The sequence below is a fragment of the Bos grunniens genome, chromosome X, assembly GCF_055505025.1.
Source record: "Bos grunniens cultivar Pamir isolate PY7600 chromosome X, Bosgru_T2T1.0, whole genome shotgun sequence".
Taxonomy (NCBI): Eukaryota; Metazoa; Chordata; class Mammalia; order Artiodactyla; family Bovidae; genus Bos; species Bos grunniens.
Window position 1 is genome coordinate 143,011,247 of NC_141194.1, and position 20,706 is coordinate 143,031,952.

The following is a 20,706-nucleotide window of genomic DNA, read 5'->3' on the forward strand; positions in this document are numbered from 1 at the left end:
TTCCGGGGGAAGACTTCCCTGTGGTTACCTCCTCCAGACATATCCCCATCCTTATGCCAGATCTAGATCTGTTCCTTCATATCACGTTTACTGAAATCAACATGCAAGTGCAAACACTATGATGCTGATTCATCAAGCACAAAGTGTTGGGAGGCTGTTGTGAAGAGGGGGTGTCCATCAAGACTGTTTTTCTCTGTCCTTTCAGCGTATTTACTTATCTTGAAATGGTAACAGGTGTTGGAGCTGAGATACACAGAACAGGAGAGCTAAGGCGGGGGGTTGGAGATAGTGCGTTATCAGAGCAAGGATTGCAGGCAGTATGAGGCAGGGGACAAAGCCGAGGTTTCCCTAGGTCAGCAGGCAGGAAAAGGCAGGCTGTTTTTACCTTCAGCACAGGGCAGGGATGAGCACACAGGCTTGGGGCTCATCCAGTGGCAGCTAAGGTTCAATTCTGTACTCACAAGGCAGTGGGAACTCAGAAGCCAGCCCTGAACTTTATTCATTTTAAAACAAGTATCAAGTGCCTGCTATATGAGGTTATGTGCTGTGGGGAGAAACATGTAAGACACACGTCCCAAAGGCAAGGAGCTCAGTCTGGAAGGAATCATGAACACAGAAGATTATGACACAAGGAAGCATGTGACATGGGCCTGCAAGCTATAGAGAGGGAGCTATGGGCGTTCAGAGCCGGGAACCTCTTTCCTCTTGAGAAGATGAGAGAAGGTTTCCGGAGGGAAGGGTGGACGCGTGCAGCAATGGTGGAGAGATGGTAGGAGGTAGGGCACGTGGAGAAACGCTATGGAAACTAAACTAGCTGGACCAGAGTGTACACACAGGCTAAGTGTATCATTTAAAAGGGGTTGAAAAGTGAAAATGAAAGTGTTAGTTGCTCAGTTGTGTCTGATTCTTTGCGACCTCGTGGATGGTAGCTCATCAGGCTCCTCTGTCCATGGGATTCTCCAGGCAAGAACACTGGGGTGGGTTGCCATTTTCTTCTCCAGGGGATCTTCCCCACCCAGCAATTGAACCCAGGTCTCCTGCATTCCCTAGTGGCTCAGACGGTAAAGCATCTACCTGCAATGCTGGAGACCTGGGTATGATTCCTGGGTTGGGAAGATCCCCTGGAGAAGGAAATGGCAATCCACTCCAGCACTCTTGCCTGGAAAATCCCATGGATGGAGGAGCCTGATAGACTACAGTCCATGGGGTTGCAAAGAGTTGGACACGACTGAGCGACTTCACTCCTGCATTGGCAGGCAGATTCTTTACCATCTGAGCCACCAGGGAAGCCCTAAGAATGCTGGAGTGGGGAGCCATTTCCTTCTCCAGGAGATCTTGCCAGCCCAGGGATTGAACCTGGGTATCCCCTATCACAGGCAGATTTTTTTTGTTTTACTATCTGAGCCACCAGGGAAGCACCTAAAAGGAGCTGTTCAACCACAAAGCTTTTGGAACAAAATATGCCCTTGGGGGTGGGGGTAGTGACAGTGAAGACAGCATCTATAGTTATTGACAGAGCACACTTTAAGTAACTTGGATTCTCCTACCCCCAAATGCCCTCTCAAGTGGTTTGGAACGCCCTCATTTGTGGTTTTACAGAGGCAAAACACAAGATGGATGTCTTGATCCATCACAATAGGACCACTGTTTAAGGGGTAGGAAAAGTGAACTCATTTATCAAATGAAATCAACAGATATGTGCTGTTGTAAGTCAAAAGAGTGCTTCCCAGGTGACTCAGCAGTAAAGAATCTGCCTGCCAATGCAGGAGATGCAGATTTGATCCCTGGGTTGGGAATATCACCTAGAGTAGGAAATGGCAACCCACTCTAGTATTCTTGCCTGGAAAATCCCAAGGACAGAAGAACCTGGTGGGCTACAGCCCATAGGGTCACAAAAGAGTTGGACATGAATTAGCTAAACAACAACTTGCTAAGAGCCAGCCACCATGAGGCACATCTCAGGTGAGATGGAGGTGGATGCTTCAGGCAGAGGTGACAGGAATGTGAAATACACTTATTCTTCAGGGGGATGGAGGAGAGGGGCTAAGGAGATAATTTTGATTGAACTGGAGGCTGGAACAGGCAGAGGTTTAAAAATCCTGTTTTGTTTAGCTCAGGCAGAATCTGACAACTTGTATTTGCCAACGTTGAAAGATTGGGGGATCTCACAGGAAAATCTGGATTTTAGGCTCCCTTGAAAAATGGGCCCACATTTCTAAATGGCATCTACTGTTCGGAGAAGGGGAACTCACTGCAGCCTCCCCTGGCCACTTTGTTCCACGCTGCAATTCGTATTTAGATGCTCATCACATTTTGTAAGCACAGTGCAGTTAGCTCTCCAGAATGCTTCTGAAAGCCAGGATGGCTCAGAGTGCATTTGCAAGCTTATTCTTTAGGAGGTGAGTGTTAGTTATATTATCCGGGTTTCCCTACTTTCTCTTCTTTCCACTACTTCCAAGTTCCTGCCAGCATCTGATTGTGCAACTCCTGATAGAGGGGGCCTCAGTGCAACAAGGGTGGCAAAGTTGGTAAGGGCAGCCTGCGGGGCCAAGGGGCCCAGCCCTCATTCTCTCAGGGCAATAAAGGACACGACACAGGCAGATCTTAAGAAAATTCATCTGGCAGAAGCCCATAGGCTGGGCTGGAGGAGGCAGAAATGAATATTGACCCTGGTGATGCAAGTTACTCAGTTACTGAGTGTGTGGACTTGGGTGGGCTATGGAACCTCTTAGTGTCTCACTTTTCTCCTCTGTAAAATGGGCTGGATAAGAACAGTACCAATCTGGTAGGTCTGTTGCCAGGATTAAAATGAGATAATAAGTATACAGCATGTAGCACAGTGCCTGGTTGGTACATCAGTGCCCAATGCTTATGCTAATTTTTAGAATGAATCCTGAGATCAATTGGAAGATTACTGCAGTAGTCGACGTATGAGCTGATAAGGTCCTAGAGGAGGGGAGAGACAGTGACAAGACCAACATGGGAGTGTTAGGAATGACGACCCAACTGGGTTCAAGGCTGACTGGGGGAGGGGGAAGAGAGACAACTTCCGGGTCTGCAGCCTGGGTAAGTGGGGAATGACCGCAACGAAATGGAGAACCCTGGGAAGACAGTTTCAGCGGAGGGAGAAGTCAGCTTGATACATACTTCGAGGTGACCCTGGAGAGGTGGAGGCCAAACAGCAGTGTCCAGCAACCGATGAGAAGTGCGGGAGCGGGGCTGGAGAAATATGGCTCAGGGTTGAGGAAATATGGCTCAGGGCTGAGGATGTGGGTTATGAACATGAGGAACCCAGAGAGGGGAGAGGCACCCTGGAGGGAATGGATGAAGCTCTGTGCCCAGTTCAGCATCTCAGTTTGAACAGCTGGGGATTCTCTTGACCCAGAGACTGTGCATATTCTGCTCAGTCAGCTGTGCCACTTGGATACCACCTTTGTCCTTCTTCATCTTATGTGCTTTTAGTTCAAATGCTGACCGGGCCTAATCCTGCTTGCCTTGTGAGCCCTGATGAGGTCAAAGTCCCCTGTGTAGAAAGCGACAGGCTAACACTTGGTTTTATGTTTGATGAAACGGAGACACCTAATACGGACTGCAGGGACAGGGGGAGGTCAGGCAGAATTGTCGGGGACCCAGCTTTTGGCTGGAGCCTTCCTCCTGATCCTCTCAGAAGGCCCACTGTGTTCCAAAGCTCCACCTTCTCAGCTGCTCCCTAGATTTTCCCGGCAGCTTCTCTCTCTCTTTTTTTCCACATGAACTGTTCAGAGAACCATTTGCTCAGGACTCCCTGGTCCTCATGGAGGCAAATCAATCTCCATCTACTTGTTTCCTTTCTACTTGTTCTCTCAATACACCAAGTGCTGCCAGCCTCTTCAGTCCCAATCTCTGGGTTAGGTGTGGGAGAGACAAAGGGGGCAAGGGTGGGTGTACCTGGAAGAGCTTGAGTTGAAATGTGCTGAAGTGTGGCCAAGGGCATTTCAGGCATGGTGGTCTTGGGGGCCACGAGGGCACACGAGGTGCACAGGGCTGACTCACCCCCTTCCCACCAGCAGCCATCCCATCAGAACATGCACATGCATAATTTTATTTACCTCTCCAGTCTCTAGCATGCCAGCCAGGAGCCAGGGTAAGAGAAAGAAAAAGGAATAAAATGAGTGTAAGCACAGTGAAGGAAGGGCTCAGCTGGTTAAACAAGACTTCTGATTACTGTCATTAGTGCTCAAGAGTTCCAACCCGAAGTGGCATTAAATGGACAGATTGTGTGTATGTGTGTGTCTGGATAAAGCATATATATTAGAAGAATGAGACCTTCAGACAAAGTGGCCAGTCAGTGTTGGGGTGAGGAAATTTCCTGTCCAGCTGGTTACCTAATGGACACCTGATGTTGATTTGCTTCCTGATGGGCAGTGTAAGGAGGAAAGCCAATGGAATGGAAATGTTACCATTAAGTGTGCTCAGGTCAGAGGAGCCTGGCTGCCCTGCAAAGCTCTCTCCTTATACATTCAGCTGGCAAACCTTGCCTGCTCCCCAGGAGGATGTGGAGGGAGACTTAGAACGCTCTCTTTTCTTGAAGAAGTTGGATTGAGTACTTTGCAGGAACAAACAACCGCAATAGAATTTAGGGCTAGCCTGTTGTTTCTAGGTTCCTTATCCTCCAAACTTAAGATGTATTTTGAGCTGGGATCAGGAGGTTGTAAACTGGACAGTGATCACCAGCTGCAAGGCTTCCATACCCTCACGTAGTGCTCAGATACGCTCTGTTACTGCAGCGACATCTAATGGCCAGAGAAAGCAATGCATATTTGCATTTAAAAGCAGCCTGTGGTTCTGCCTTGGGAGGTTAATTTTCTTTTTTTAAGTAGGTTGTCATATATGGAATTTAGAAAGATGGTAATGATAACCCTATACACGAGACAGCAAAAGAGACACAGATATAAAGAACAGAATGGATTGTGTGGGAGAATGTGAGGGTGGGATGATTTGAGAGAATAGCATTGAAACATATATATTACCATATATGAAATAGATTGCCAGTCCAGGTTCAATGCATCAGACAGGGCGCTCAGGGCCGGTGCACTGGGAGGACCCTGAGGGATGGGATTGGGGGGAAGGTGGGAGAGGGGTTCAGGATGGGGGACACATGTACACCCATGGCTGATTCATGTCAATGTATGCAGAAACCACTACAATATTGTAAAGTAATTAGCTTCCAGTTAAAATAAATAGATTAATTTAAAAAATAATGTAGGTTGGACAGGGTACTATTGTTTATTGTTGTTGTTAGTTAGTCGCTAAGTCGTGTCAGACTCTTTTACAATCCCATGGACTGTAGCCCACCAGGCTCCCCTGTTCATGGGATTTTCCAGGCAAGAATACTAGAGTGGATTATTTCCTTCTACAGGGGATCTTCCAGATCCAGGAATTGAATCCGTGTCTCCTGCACTGCAGGCAGTCAGGGAAGCCCCATTATTGCTTATTAACTCCTGTAAAATAACATTTTGACTGCAACCCTAAGAATTCACTTCCTGAATCTTTGGATGACATTCATTCATAACTGGATGTTAATCATTTTTTATGAAAACCAAGCAATTGCCTCTTTGAATTTTTTTCTTACAACTATCATGACTTTGCACTATTTTAAAGCTTCTTGTTGGAGCTCTGTGTATGTATGCATTATGAAGAAGGTTTCTATCGAAGGAAAAAGATGATTAAATTTTCCTCCAAACACCCACTTCTCAGCTTTCCTAGTGGCTCATGGTAAAGGATCCACCTGACAATACAGGACATGATGGTTCAATCCCTGGGTTGGGAAGATCCCCTGGAGAAGGAAATGGCAAACCACTTCTTGCCTGGAAAATCCCATGGACAGAGGAGCCTGGCGGGCTACAGTACATGGGGTCGCAAAGAGTCAGACATGACTTAGGGACTAAATGACAACAACCCACTTCCACTATACAGTAAATTGTTGTGGTAAATATATATTCTAGAGTAGAATGGTGGTGGTAGCTGGATTTCCCCATAAGAGGTCACTATTCTAGCTCTTGCGTGAAGAAAGGAATGCTAAAAGTTTACAGAGAAGATTGAAACCTCTCTTCCCATATTTAGATGCCACTGAATTTCATCTGAAACCCTTTGCGATACTGTGACTTATAATAAATATATACTTGATCTCTGTCCCCATTTCTGGCACAGAGCGCCTATAATATTAACTTGACATTTCCTAAGTGATGAGAGCAATAAAGGTACCTTGGTATTCATAACAAACCCTTTTCAGTCACACCTGAGTTTATGTTAATACAGTGACTTTTGGAAAGTGTCGAAATGGATGGAGTCTGGTTGCCAGTAATCCAGTGAATAAACTAGTTTCCTGAGTTCTGTGAGCCACTCCAGCAAGTTAATCGGATTCAAGGCTGTGTGAACCTCTAATTTATACTTCAGAAGCTCGGGTGACAACCTAGACTGGAGATCGGCATCTGAAGTGGGGGGCAGTCTTGTGGGACTGAGCCCTTAACCCAAGGAATCTGATGCTGTCTCTGAGAGTGTCTGAATTGAGTGGAACTGTAGGACTCCCATGTGCCATTGGAGGCTTGCTTGGTATGCGGGAAAAAACCCCACGCACTGGAGTTGGTCCTAGAATCTAACCCCTTTTCACTGACAACCCCAAACCCTGGGCTTCCCAGGTGGTACTAGTGGTAGAGAACCTGCATGCCAATGCAGGAGACATGAGAGATGTAGGTTCAATCCTTGGGTCAGGAAGATCTCCTGGAGAAGGGAATGGCACCCCACTCTAGTATTCTTGCCTGGATAATTCCATGGACAGAGAATCAGACACGACTGAGTGACTGAGCACACACATTCTAACCTCTAGGTCCTGGTTTTGGGAAGGCTTACTCTAGGGAGGAAGTGAGGTCATGAAACCTTGAACTCTGCATAAGGAACACTAAATTGTAAGAGGTTCCAGAAAGTGCTGGGTAGATGCCTCTGGCTTTACTATTTGAAAAAGTGGTCCTCAAAGCATGGAAGCCGGTGATATAAGTAGCCTTAGTCTCATCCATCTTTTGATGACCAACCAGCGAGAGCCCATTTTCACTCCTGACAGGAAAAGAAATTCTGAGGGCCAGGATATTAAAAAATGAATAAAAAGTTTGTAGTATATCACACTTCTTTCCCACTCAACTTCACTCTGGATTTTTTAAAGAAGCTATCTATTTTAGAATACTTTGGCCACCTGATGTGAAGAACAGACTCATTGGAAAAGACCCCGATGCTGGGAAAGATTGAAGGCAGGAGGAGAAGGGAACAGAGGATGAGATGTTGGATGGCATCACTGACTCAAGGACATGAGTTTGAGCAAGCTCCAGGAGTTGGTGATGGACAGGGAAGCCTGGTGTGCTGCTGTTCATGGGGTTGCAAAGAGTCAGACACAACTGAGAGACTGAACTGAACTGAATAATTATCATATGAAGAAATCAACTTTTCTAAGAATTGACCATATGAAGTTGCCCTTTGGGAATGTCAAAAAAAGGCTGTTGGCAGTGTCATACGGTTCAGTGTAAAAAAAGAAGACTGAAACTAAAGGGGAGATATACTGTATTCCTCAATAAAGACAGAATATTTTACGTAAATTATTCCAAGTATATAAGTTTAACATCAGTCCAGTCATAATCACAAGGTAGTTCTAAAGTTCATCAGAAACAACAAATGACTGAGAATAATCAAGGGAAGATTGAAGAGTGTTGAGGGGGTAGATGCCTTGCCAGACATTAAAGGCTCTTATAAAGCTTTAGGAATTGAAATAGTGTGGCACTGGCACGAGGACAGGCTGACAAATCTACAGTTCAGGATACACAGCCCTGAGACAGACCCTATAACATATATACATCTAGGATGGGCTAAAAGTTATAGAACAAAGTAGTGGGGAAAAGAGATTATTTCAAAAATGGTGCTTAAACAATTGGTAAACTATTTTTGTTTTTAAAGTTAGGTGATTACCTCATATCACACCACAGGTAAATTCTAAATACATTAAAGTGATAAGTGTAACAATTACAATAAAATATTTAAAGAAATATATCAGTGAATAGTCATAGGATTGTGGGATGGGGTAGGTCTTTTACACAGAAGAGCAAAGTTAAAAACCCCAGAATAGTAACATGTATATATAATTGCATAAAAATTGTAAAATATGTACAATAACAGCATAAATGGCATTAGAAGCCAAATGTCAAATGGATGCAGTAAATGACAAAGGGTTAATACCTTTAACATATAAAGACTTCTTACCGATTAGTGAAAAAAAAAAAGCTAAATAGTCTAGAAAAATAGGCAATGGGTACAGACGGAAAATTTACAAAGAAGTACTAATGACAAACTGACATATGAAAAACATGCAATTTGCTTGTAATCAGTGAAATTCAAATTAAAGCAACACGACAACATTTTTCAGCTATTAGGTTCAAAAGGATTCAGAAAGTGAAACCACCTTACTCACTGCTGTTGCACGTGTCAACTAACAGCCTTTCATTAAGACCTTAGACTTATTTTTATTCTGTGGCCTGTATTTCTAGGAATACAGCTAAACAGTGTCATTATAGATGTGAAAAAAATACAAGGACTTTCACTGCAGTATTATTGTACTGAAGAATTAGAAACAGCCTAAACATTTAAACATGGAGAAATTGTTATTTATGGTACGATGGAAGCAGAGATTGAAATTATACTGCCACAAACCAAGGAACACTTAGGGCTACCGGAAGCTGAGAGAAAGGAAAATTCCTCTCCTAGAGCCTTCGAAAGGGGCATGGCCCTGCCAACATCTTGATAGTAAACTTCTAGGCTCCAAAACTTTGAGAGAATAAATCTGTTTTTTAAAAAATTATGGCACACCCAAAAGAAGTTGTACTACACACACACACACACATACACACACACACACACACACACACACACAATGGAATATTACTTAGTCATAAAAAGGAATGAATTTGAGTCAGTGGTAGTGAGATGGATGAACCTAGAGCTTGTCCTACAGAGTGAAGTAAGTCAAAAAGGGAAAAACAAATATTGTATATTAAAGCATATATATGGACTCTAGAAAAATGGTACTGATGAACCCAACTGCAGGGAAGGAATGAAGACACAGATGTAGAGAGCAGACTTGTGGACACAGCAGGGGAAGGAGAGGGCGGGACGAACTGAGAAAGTGGCACTGACACATATACACCATCATGTGGAAGACAGCTGGCTAGTGGGAAGCTGCTGTGTATATAACACAGGGAGCCCAGCCTGGTGCTCTGTGATGACTTAAAAGGTGCAGGACGTGGGGGAGGCTTGACGGAGGGGATATACATATATATATAAATATATATATATTTATGATTCATTCATGATGTACAGCAGAAACCAATACAACATTGTAAAGCAATTATCCTCTAGTTAAAAAAATATTAAAATGGAAAATAATTATGGCATATCCAAATGGTAGAATATTATGTGATAATTAGAAAAGATGTTCTTAATACTTGATGGCCTGAGGCAATATCCATTAAATAATAACTGATAAAAGCAGATAATTTTTCATTTATTATATAATTTTTACATACAGTAGGAATGCAATTTTATGAAAAAATAACTTTCCATATACATATATATTTGTGCATACACATCTGCATATACATATGAACACACAGAAGTAAAACTTAATTACTATAACACATAGCTATTGGGCTTATAGGTAATTCTTTTCTTTGTCATGCTTTTCTGTATTTCCCAAGTTTTCTATAATCTATGTGCATTCCTTTTTTTTTTATTGTGGTAAAACACACATAACAGAAAACTTGACCATTTTAACCATTTTGAAGTGTATGTATTATTCTTAAAATGAGGGATAACAGTTTTTATCAATAAGCATACACTAGGCAGGCTCTCAGCTTGCATCGACATGACAATTACAATGTGACAATTTCAAAAATTTGTTTGGACAAAGGACAGGAAAGGAACACAATCCAGAGAGATGAAAAGTTTGATGGACTGGAGCCGCAGAATTGGGTGTAACTGTGATGTGTGTTGTCCTGAAGGCAGCTTTTCTTTATAGGTTGAGATAAATACTTGCAGGCTTTTTGGTGCTGAGGAAAGTGAGGCCTGGCTCAGCCAAAAAAGGCACATGGGGAAGCCGGGGGCCACTGAGACAATAGAGGGAGAAGTTACAGACATGAGGAAAAACAAACTCAGCCAGGGCTGATCATTTAAAATTGGATTCAACTGGCCCCAAATGAATATCCGAGCAGCTCTTCAGGATACATCAACTGTATAAAGCCAGATTTGCCCAGAAAAGTCCAGGAAGGCAGGTAAGCCTTCTGATGTGGAATCTGAGGGGAGGCTAGCAGAGAAGGAGCATGGTTCAGGGCAGATGCGAAGCCCCATTTGGTTCTGAGTTCACCCCCCAACTGTGTGAACCTGCCTGTAATCCTCATCCTTACTTGGACCATTCTGATTTTTCTTCAATCAGAATTGGCTGATTCTAGGCTCAGTTCCTCACTATGAGACCTTGGGTATCAGGCTTTTGCCTTTGTGGTCTGTAGAGAAACTGAGTTTTCCTAGGTCACAATTAGGAAAATACAGGGCCAAGCCCACTAAGACACTGACTCATTTCAAATGCAGTTACTTCCTCAACAGGGGAATCAGGGACTACTGGCCCCTTGTTAGTGACAGTTCCTGGCTTAGTTTGCTTCTTTCCAGGCTGTTTCACTGAAGGACAGGCTGTTAAGACCAGAGTGACCTGTCCTCACTGTGGAAGCCACCTTGATGTAACAGGCAGTGCAGCTATGAAGTGAGGGAAGAAAAGTGGGCCTCACCTGTAGGTCTACTTCTCTGTAGACCTAAGAGAGCAGAGGGTGGGAATGGGGAGGCAGCATGGGCTCATGCCCATTGCCCTGAAGTTACAGCGGAAATGCCACGGGGTGGGGCTTTGCAGAGGGTTTGTATGAGCAGTCATGAGCATTTTGGATCCTGGTCTCGCTCAGGCTCTGTGTTCTCTGCTGTTGTTACTCACCCACAAACAAGGCAAGGTCCCCCCAAACACATCTCCTCACCTGCATCTTCCTCTTCACCGTGTCAAAGGGGAAGGAGAGGGTCTGGGTCACTGCAGCAGCCAGGCAGACATTGGCAAAGTTCTGGAAGAGAGAGAACCGATCCCGGGGTCCATTCCAGATTTTCTCCAGGTTCATGTAAACTAGAAGGGAGCCAGCAGAGAAAGGGAGAGCACCTGAAAAACAAGGCCAGGGAGGCTGTGATGGCTCAGGAGACACTGGTTTGAGAACATAAATGCCAGTAGGAAACCCTGGGGAAAGCAACAGGACCAGCTCTGGGCTTGTGAAAAGTCACTCCAACAGAAGCAGCACGCACTTTCTTGGGTAATGGTAACGTGGTATATTTTGATTGGGTTTGTGTCATTGATCACAACGCATCGAATGATTCCCTGCAGGTTTGTGTATTCTATGTCCATTTCACTTTTAAAAGAATCATAAACAAACATTGAACTCTAGTTAGTAATATGCACGCTGAAAGGTTGAGGGGTGAAGTGTATTGATGTTTGCAATTTACATGAAAATCATCAAAAAATACATGACTGATGAATGGCTAGAGGGATGGATAGATAGATGATAAACCAAAACATTCATTGAAGGACCCGGTATATTCTGGGTATATGGGTATTTCCAATTCTTTTTAAAAATAATTTATTTTATGTATAGTTGACTTATAATGTTGTGTTAGCTTCAGCACAGTAAAATGATGTACAGCAAAGTGATTCAGTTACGTAGTCTTTTTCATATTTATTTCAATTATTGTTTATTACAGGGTATTGAATATAGTTTCCTGTGCTATACAGTAGGACCTTGTTTATCCAGGGTATTTCCAATTCTCTTAACATTTTGGGGTGTTTGAAATAAAAAAAGAGTGTTGGGGAAAAAAATCACTCTTAAATAAAAAGTTAGTGGGAGGTACTTAATCAAGCTTTGGAGTTTAGTGGATACTGATCTTCAGCTGAGAAGGTAACATTCTGTGAAAACTGAAGAGTGAGATCATAGTGGTGAGGGAGGGAGGTTACTTGACCTTGCTTCTGGGAATGATGCGGCCATATCAGGGCCCAGTGGGCACCCTGCACTGTGTGGCAGCCTCACCTTTCTTTTTTTAAAAAAATTTTATATTGGAGTAGAGTTGATTTACAATGTTGTGTTAGCTTCTGCCGTACAGCAAAGTAAATCAGTTATACATATACATGTATTCACTCTCTCTTTTTCCATATAGGACATTACAGAGTACTGAGTAGCGTTCCCTGTGCTATCCAGTAGGTCCTTATTAGTTATCTTTTCTTTTTAACTTTTTATTTTGTATTGGGGTATAGCTAATTAACGATGTGGTAATTTCAGGTGATCCATGAAGGGACTCAACCATACATATACATGTGTCCATTCTCCACCAAACTCCCCTCCCACCCAGCAGCCTCACCTTTCTAGGAAAAGGTGGTAAGCAAGTACTGCGGTGGTTGGCACTTTGAAGCTTCCAGAAAATTTTGGACCAATCTGAAGTTTACACAGGGACTAAATATCTCCCTTAAGATGAGATTTAAAAGAAGGGCTAACACTAGTTGTGTTGCTCATCTTTAGAAAAATGTAGTATTTATTTAATAAAAACAAAAATGACATACCAATGCTATATTTTCATTCAGAAAACATTTGTGGAGCTAATGCTATGTGATGGGCCCTTTGCCAGGTGCCAGGAATACAAAGAGGAGTGAGCAGGCTAATTCCTGGAGATACTCACCATCTAGTGGGAGAGACAGACAGATAACGAGTCATAGTAGCGGGGCTAGGAAGGCTATACAAAGTGCTTTAGGTACACAAGGATCAGAGGGATCCATTTTGCCTGAGGGAATCAAGAAGGACTTCACAGAAGAGAGAACTTTTTAACTGGGTCTTCAGGAATGAGCAGGAGTTCATCAGACACTGACGGAGCAAGCAGAGGGAACAACATATACAGAGAGTAGTATTTCCAAGAAATGCCAGTATTTCTGGATGGCCAACACAGGAGTGCAGGTAGAGCATGGTAGGAGATGAGGTAGGGATTGGCGGCCGGCAGGGCCAGGTCTGAAGGCGCTAGTATGCCAGAAGGAATTTGGGTTTTTCCCTGTAGCTCACAGGAGTCAGTGAAGGCTTTTAAGGAGGGCAGTGGGAAGAGGCTGATGAAATGATTAACTTGCACTTAGAAAGCTCACCACACCCTGGGAGCAAGGTACAGGGTGGACCAGGGCAGGAGAGACCCAGGACCGGGACCAGGTAGGAGCCTCTCGTGTCTGCAGAAAGATGATGAGAGTGTGACCTGGGGCAGAGAAGATGGGGATGGAGAAGGGGCAGACTTGAGAGCTTTAAAAGGTGAAATTGACAGCACTTGCGGCTGAAGTGGGCATTCAGTGAGAGGAGGAGTCAAAGTTGAGGAGATAATAGGTTTCTTCTGGCTTAGGCCACTGGGTGAAAGAAAGGCAGTCTTGTTCACAGGGACACAGGAAGGGAGCAGACATGCAACTAATGAGGACATCAGGTTTAGTCCTGACTAAATATTGATACATCCCTTGATGTATCAAGGGAATATCAGGTGGGGTTGTCCAATTGCAGGCATTCATACTACCACTGAGAGTTGGTGGTAGTCAGTGGCTAAGAGAGACGGCTCTGCGGTTGTATTGCTAGATCTTCTGTTTTCTATCTATGTGGTCTTGGGCAAGTTGCTTAGCTTCCCTAAGCATCTATTTCACCTGTAAAATGTGGCTTAAATGAGGAGCCGTATGCAAAACGTTTAGGACAGTGCCTGGCACATAATAACGAGCAATAGATGTTAGTCATTGTTATTATAGAGATGAAATTGGGAGTCATTAGAGTATTACAATGTTTGTTTAAGCCACTAACTTAGATGAGGCCACCCAGGGAGGGAATGAAGAGTGAGAAGAAAACTCAGAAAGGAACCTGGGGAATAGCGACAGGTAGAGGGCTGGCAGCATCAGATGAGCCACACAAGAAAGAGCTGAAGAGAGGTGGGAAAAGAAATCTAGATACAGTGGCATCCTGGAAGACAGGTTTCTAGAATAAAGGGTGATGGATCTCATCAAATACTGCAAAAAAGGTCAGATAAAAGGCAAAAGTCTACTCCATTGGCAATTGGGGGTCCTGGTGACTTGTGCAGGTGTAGTCCTGGCAAAGGTTCTGAAGATCACAGAAGCTACAGTTGCTACCCTGGTTGTGCTCATACATGTATGGACATTCTCGGAGACTCCTTCCTGCGGTCATATGGGGAGTGTGTGGGACTGTTTGCCTGTCCACTTGTGCTGAGCCACCTGCAGGCTGTCCTTCTCCCTCCCAGGCCAAAGTTAGGAGTGGGGTGTATGGCTATGGAATAGAACAAAGCTAATCAACTCTATATTGAATCCATATGACCTTGAACTCAGAGATCATTCTGTCATTTTTGAAGCAGAAGATATTAAGAAGAGGTGGCAAGAATACACAGAAGAACTATACAAAAAAGATCTTTATGACCCAGATAATCACAATGGTGTGATCACTCACCTACAGCCAGACATCCTGGAATGTGAGGTCAAGTGGGCCTTAGGAATCATCACTACAAACAAAGCTAGTGGAGGTGATGGAATTCCAGTTGAGCTATTTCAAATCCTGAAAGATAATGCTCTGAAAGTGCTATACTCAATATGCCAGCAAATTTGGGAAATGCAGCAGTGGCCACAGGACTGGAAAAGGTCAGTTTTTATTCCAATCCCTAAGAAAGGCAATGCCAAAGAATGCTCAAACTACCACACAATTGCACTCATCTCACACACTAGTAAAGTAATGCTCAAAATTCTCCAAGCCGGGCTTCAACAGTACGTGAACCCTGAACTTCCAGATGTTCAAGCTCGTTTTAGAAAAGGTAGAGGAACCAGAGATCAAATTGCCAACATCCGTTGGATTACGGAAAAAGCAAGTGAGTCCCAGAAAAACATCTATTTCTGCTTTATTGACTATGCCAAAGCCTTTGACTGTGTGGATCACAACAAATTGTGGAAAAATCTGAAAGAGAAGGGAATACCAGACTACCTGACCTGCCTCTTGAGAAATCTGTATGCAGGTCAGGAAGCAACTGTTAGAACTGGACATGGAACAACAGACTGGTTCCAAATAGGAAAAGGAGTACGTCAAGGCTGTATATTGTCACCCTGCTTATTTAACTTATATGCAGAGTACATCATGAGAAATGCTAGGCTGGATGAAGCACAAGCTGGAATCAAGATTTCCAGGAGAAATATCAATAACCTCAGATATGCAGATGATACCATCCTTAAGACAGAAAGCGAAGAAGAACTAAAGAGCCTCTTGATGAAAGTGAAAGGGGAGAGTGAAAAAGTTGGCTTAAAGCTCAACATCCAGAAAACTAAGATCATGGCATCTGGTCCCATCACTTCGTGGCAAATAGATGGGGAAACAGTGGAAACAGTGACAGACTTTATTTTTTTGGACTCCAAAATCACTGCAGATGGTGACTGCAGCCATGAAATTAAAAGACGCTTGCTCCTTGGAAGAAAATTATGACCAACTTAGACAGCATATTAAACAGCAGAGACATTACTTTGGTGACAAAGGTCCATCTAGTCAAAGCTATGTTTTTTTTCCAGTAATCATGGATGGATGTGAGAGTTGGACCATAAAGAAAGCTGAGCACTGAAGAATTGATGCTTTTGAACTGTTTTGTTGGAGAACACTCTTGAGAGTCCCTTGGACTGCAAGGAGATCCAACCAGTCCATCCTAAAGGAAATCAATCCTGAATATTCATTGGAAGGACTGATGTTGAAGCTGAAACTCCAATACTTTGACCATCTGATGCGAAGAACTGACTCATTGGAAAAGACCCTGATGCTGGGAAAGATTGAAGGTGGGAGGAGAAGGGGACGACAGAGGATGAGATGGTTGGATGGCATCACTGGCTCAATGGACATGAGTTTGAATAGACTCAGGGAGTTGGTGATGGACAGGGGGGCCTGGCGTCCTGCAGTCCATGGGGTTGCAAAGAGTCAGACACAACTGAGTGAGTAAACTGAACTGAACGGACCTTGAACTCAGTTAAATGAATTTAATGGGTTACAAAGATATACAATACATTCATATATATCCCTTGAACTCAGTAAAGTGGATTTCACTGGTTACCAACAAAGATATAAAAATCATTTGTATAGATCCAAGAACACAGCCTTTTCTTGGACAAGGTGACAAGTTCCATCTTACCTAAAACAGTAAGGGAAACCCCTCGATAAAGAGCCAGGAACCCTTCCTGTTGATAAATAGTAGAAAATGCATGGAGGATCCCCCTGTAGGATGGTTCCAGCATGTTCTGCACAATTAACCGAGTTTTGATGAGGTCTGTAGGATATGTCACAATGGTGGAAACCATCCCTGCGAGACTCCCAGCCATGATGGAGCTCCACTGGGAAATATGGCCCAGGTCATCCATGAACAGCACGACAAACCTGGGAGAAAACAGGGAGAAAGGCCCAAGGGAATCAGCTATGGATTGTTTTGGAGTGTTCAGTGCTACTGATTGCAACATTTCCCCACGTTTGGAAATGCTTTATGAAGCAAAAATTACTAATGTATTAAGATAAATGAGTAAACACATTCAATTCTACTATATTTATGTAATTCTACTTAGCTCTAAGGAAGAGATATCTAACCTTATTTACATCTACCCTAAGTCCATCCACTTCATCTTAAGCATTTTCCCCTTTTATTTGCATAACTGTCAACCCTGGCTTGCCTGTGGGGTGTAAATGAACAGAAGTACTCGATAAATACTGAATTGGAATGTGCTCCTTTGATTCGGTTGCAACTTCAATGAAATTGCTTGAAACAATGACTTTAAGCATTCCCAGTAATTGAGGTTTTTTGTTTTTGGCTGCCTCAGGCAGCATGTGGGAAATTAGTTCTTCAACCCAGGGTTGACCTGAGCCCCCTGCACTGGAAGCTCAGAATCTTAACCACTGGACCACCAGGGAAATCCCTTGAGTTTTAAAATATATTGGTTTAATAATTGTAAGAGAAGATGCACGACCCCACCAACTGTCAGAGAAATAACAAATAAAAACAGTAACAAGATACCATTTCTCACCCAGCAGACTGGCAAAGATGAAAAAGTCTGATAACACCAAGTGATGGTGAGAAAGTATGGAAACAGGAATGCTCATCCACTGCTGGGGGAGGTGTACATTGGCAGGTCACTTTGTAGTATCTAGTAAAATTGGAAGAAAGCCTACTTTCATCCCAGCAATTCCATTTCTCAGTGCATATCCTAGAGAAACTCTTGTATAAAGACACAAGATGTACTTGGAGACTCCTTCCTGCAGTCAGATGGGGAGTGTGTGGAACTGTCTTCCTGTCAGCTGGGTGAGAAATGGCATCTTGTTACTGTTTTTATTTGTTATTTCTCTGACAGTTGGTGGGGTCGTGCATCTTCTCTTACAATTATTAAACCAATATATTTTAAAAACTCAAGGGATTTCCCTGGTGGTCCAGTGGTTAAGATTCTGAGCTTCCAGTGCAGGGGGGTGCAGGTTCAACCCCTGGCTGGGGACACTTATTATTAATACATTGTTTGTAAGTGAAATTGAATAGTCTAAAAATCCATTGGTAGAGGAATGGATAAATTGTGGAAGTCATATAATGATACCATAAATGAATGCACTTAGAACTGTGTATTTACATGGATAAATCATAAAAGCATAAAGTTAAGTGAAAAAAGCAAGTTGCAGAATGACCTATAGTGTATGGTAACTATGGTCATTTCTCTGTATCCACAGGTTTCAGAAACCCCAACAGATACCAACATCTGTGGATGCTCAAGTCCCTCATAGAAAATGGTGTATTATTTGACCTCTAGTATACTTTAAGTCAGGGGCTTCCCTACTGGCTCAAACAATAAAGACTGCCTGCAATACAGGAGACCCGGGTTTGATCCCTGGGTCAGGAAGATACCCTGGAGAAGGGAATGGCAACCCACTCCAGTATCCTTGACTGGAGAATCCCATGGACAGAGGAGCCTGGCGGGCTACAGTCCATGGGGTCACAAAGAGTTGGACACAACTGAAGCAACTTATCAGGTACATATGCATACTTTAAATCATCTCTAGAGTACTTATAATACTGAATACAGTGTAAATGCTATATAAAAAGTTCCTGGGGCATGGCAAATTCAAGTTTTGCTTTTTGGAACTTTCTGGAATTGTATTACACAATACTGAATACAGTATTTCCAACCTGTGGTTGGTTGAATCAGTGGATACAGAATCTAAAGATACAGAGGGCTGAATACATTTAAATCAAGAAATACATTTACAAAACCGTATCTTAAAGTAATTATGGATATAGACATGTAAAAAAAGTATAAAATAGACCCCCAAGAAGGTGGAGAGCAGATGGGACTGGAAAAGAGAATGAAGGGGACTTTACCATTATCTGTAATATTTTATTTCTTGTACTAAGTCTTCCCTGGTGGCTCAATTGGTAAAGAGTCTGCCCATAATGCAGGAGACCCAGGTTCAATCCTTGGGTCGGGAAGATACCCTGGAGAAGGAAATGGCAACCCACTCCAGTATTCTTGCCTGGAGAATCCCATGGACAGAAGAGCCTGGTGGGCTACAGTCCATGGGGTCACAATTAGCTTAAAAGATACTTCAACTAAAAAAAAAAAAAAGATACTTCAACTATCTTTTTTATTTCTTGTATCTTTTAAGCTAATTCTCTTGTATGCTGTCAATCCTGCACTGTGGGTATATGAGTGTTTGCTAGACCATTCTTTGTGTTTCACTGCAGTTTCACAATTTAGTCCCAAATGGTTTTGGGTGGACTTTTCTATTGGCAAACTAGAAAGCCACTCTGTTACAATCCCTCTTTCTGGAAGCAGTACATCCCCAGTCATGAGAGCCTACGTTGGCAGAAATTGTTCTAAGAGGACTTTTACATGGTGCACGTTCCCGGGCCAGGAAGCAAAGGAATTTTATTCATGCTTGCGAAATGTGGAGAAAATAAAAGAGGGCTTGGAAACCAGGAAAAATAAGATTTTCTGTCAGAGAGTGGGTAGGAGGAGCGGGAGAGGTATAACAAGGATCTGAATAAAAGGAAGGTGAACAGAGCTAGCTAATAGTATTTTATCTTTTTTAAAATGAGAGCATCCTGAATACTTTGGCTTCCAAAGCTCTAGCGAAGATGTGTATTTCCTGCTTTTTCAGTTTGGCAGCAGGCTAGGGCCCCCTGACTGACGAATAAGTGTTCAGGTGAAACCACTGAGAGAGTTCTAGATTGGCTCCTTTGCTCCCAAGTAAACACTTATCTATTAAAAACATCTCCTTCAAGCTGTAGGAAAGTCTGGGCTTCATTTTGTCAGCCTCACTTAATAGTCATTTGAGTGAACCAGCGCGACCTTTTAAAGATACGGATAAACCAAGCTGGTTCTCCCTGGTGGGCCGTCTGCCTTGGTTTCACTGCCTGCACCCTTCCTGAGTCCTTCCTCCCTCCTCTCTCCCCGAGCCAGTCCAGTCGAGTGGGAGGGGAACCTTAGCAGAGGGAGGGGAGACAGAGGAAGTGGAAATGCTTGGCTAGAGGGGTGGTCTGCAGCATGCTGGAATAATCTAGAAGAAGGAGGAGTTTGAAGAAACACCATTCATTCTCATTCAGTTCAGTTCAGTTCAGTCGCTCAGCCGTGTCTGACTCTTTGCGACCCCATGAATTGCAGCACGCCAGGCCTCCCTGTCCATCACCAACTCCCAGAGTTCACTCAGACTCACGTCCACCAAGTCAGTGATGCCATCCAGCCATCTCATCCTCTGTCGTCCCCTTCTCCTCCTGCCCCCAATCCCTCCCAGCATCAGTCTTTTCCAATGAGTCAACTCTTCGCATGAGGTGGCCAAAATACTGGAGTTTCAGCTTTAGCATCACTCCTTCCAAAGAAATCCCAGGGCTGATCTCCTTCAGAATGGACTGCCTCCCGCTTATTCACCATCCCAGGGCACTCGTGCATGCATTCATTCCCCAGTCACTGAATATATACACTGTGTGAGCTTTCAGCATAAGATCATGAGAGTTCAACGGACCTACCAGAGAGATGTCTGATAGGGGCGGCCCAAGAGAAATTAGGGTCTCTGAATGACTTGATGAACTAGGAAGAACCCTGTCTTCTATCAGTTTGCTTTATAAAGAGGGTTTTGACATATTTGACAAATATACAAAATCGAAAAGAAGAACCAAGGAAAGCCCTTTTTCTCAGACTCTTACTATACAGAGGCGAAGACACAGATCGTTCCTCTTACAATCAGAGTCAAAGCAGGGCAACCCTGATAGGCCATCAATGACATCATCTGAATCCCCACATCTTAAGTGCTTGTCTGATTGGCTGGGGCAGCAGTGTTCCCCTTTCTGCTCTTCCTTGCATTCCCACACACTGCACAGAAGCTCTTCCAGCAAGACTAGATAAGCTGATGAACGGCAGTAACCCCTTCATTTCAGGCACACGGAGATTACACACACCCTTGATGTATGTAGTTAGAACTGCCAACACTTCAACCTAACACAAGTTGGCAGCCAAACACAAGCTAGTGAATTGGTTACACAATAAGGAAATGGTGT

At 43.5% G+C, this 20,706-nt stretch overlaps 1 protein-coding gene across 2 annotated transcripts in view; it reads right to left on the bottom strand.

The window, feature by feature from the left end:
* The window catches only part of SLC25A43 (solute carrier family 25 member 43), a 41,205-nt gene that overhangs the window by 16,453 nt on the left and 4,046 nt on the right, over window positions 1-20,706 (bottom strand). Inside the window, exons 2-4 of one of the 2 annotated variants that reach the window (XM_086389833.1) lie at window positions 16,318-16,559; window positions 11,088-11,260; window positions 9,559-10,178 (exon numbers count right to left, since the gene is read on the bottom strand). In XM_086389833.1, coding sequence (XP_086245959.1) covers window positions 10,143-10,178; window positions 11,088-11,260; window positions 16,318-16,559 — 451 coding nt within the window. In that variant the 3' untranslated portion in view covers window positions 9,559-10,142. Of the gene's footprint in view, window positions 1-9,558; window positions 10,179-11,087; window positions 11,261-16,317; window positions 16,560-20,706 lie in introns of those variants that run through there. The other variant, XM_086389832.1, reaches the window with a different exon arrangement.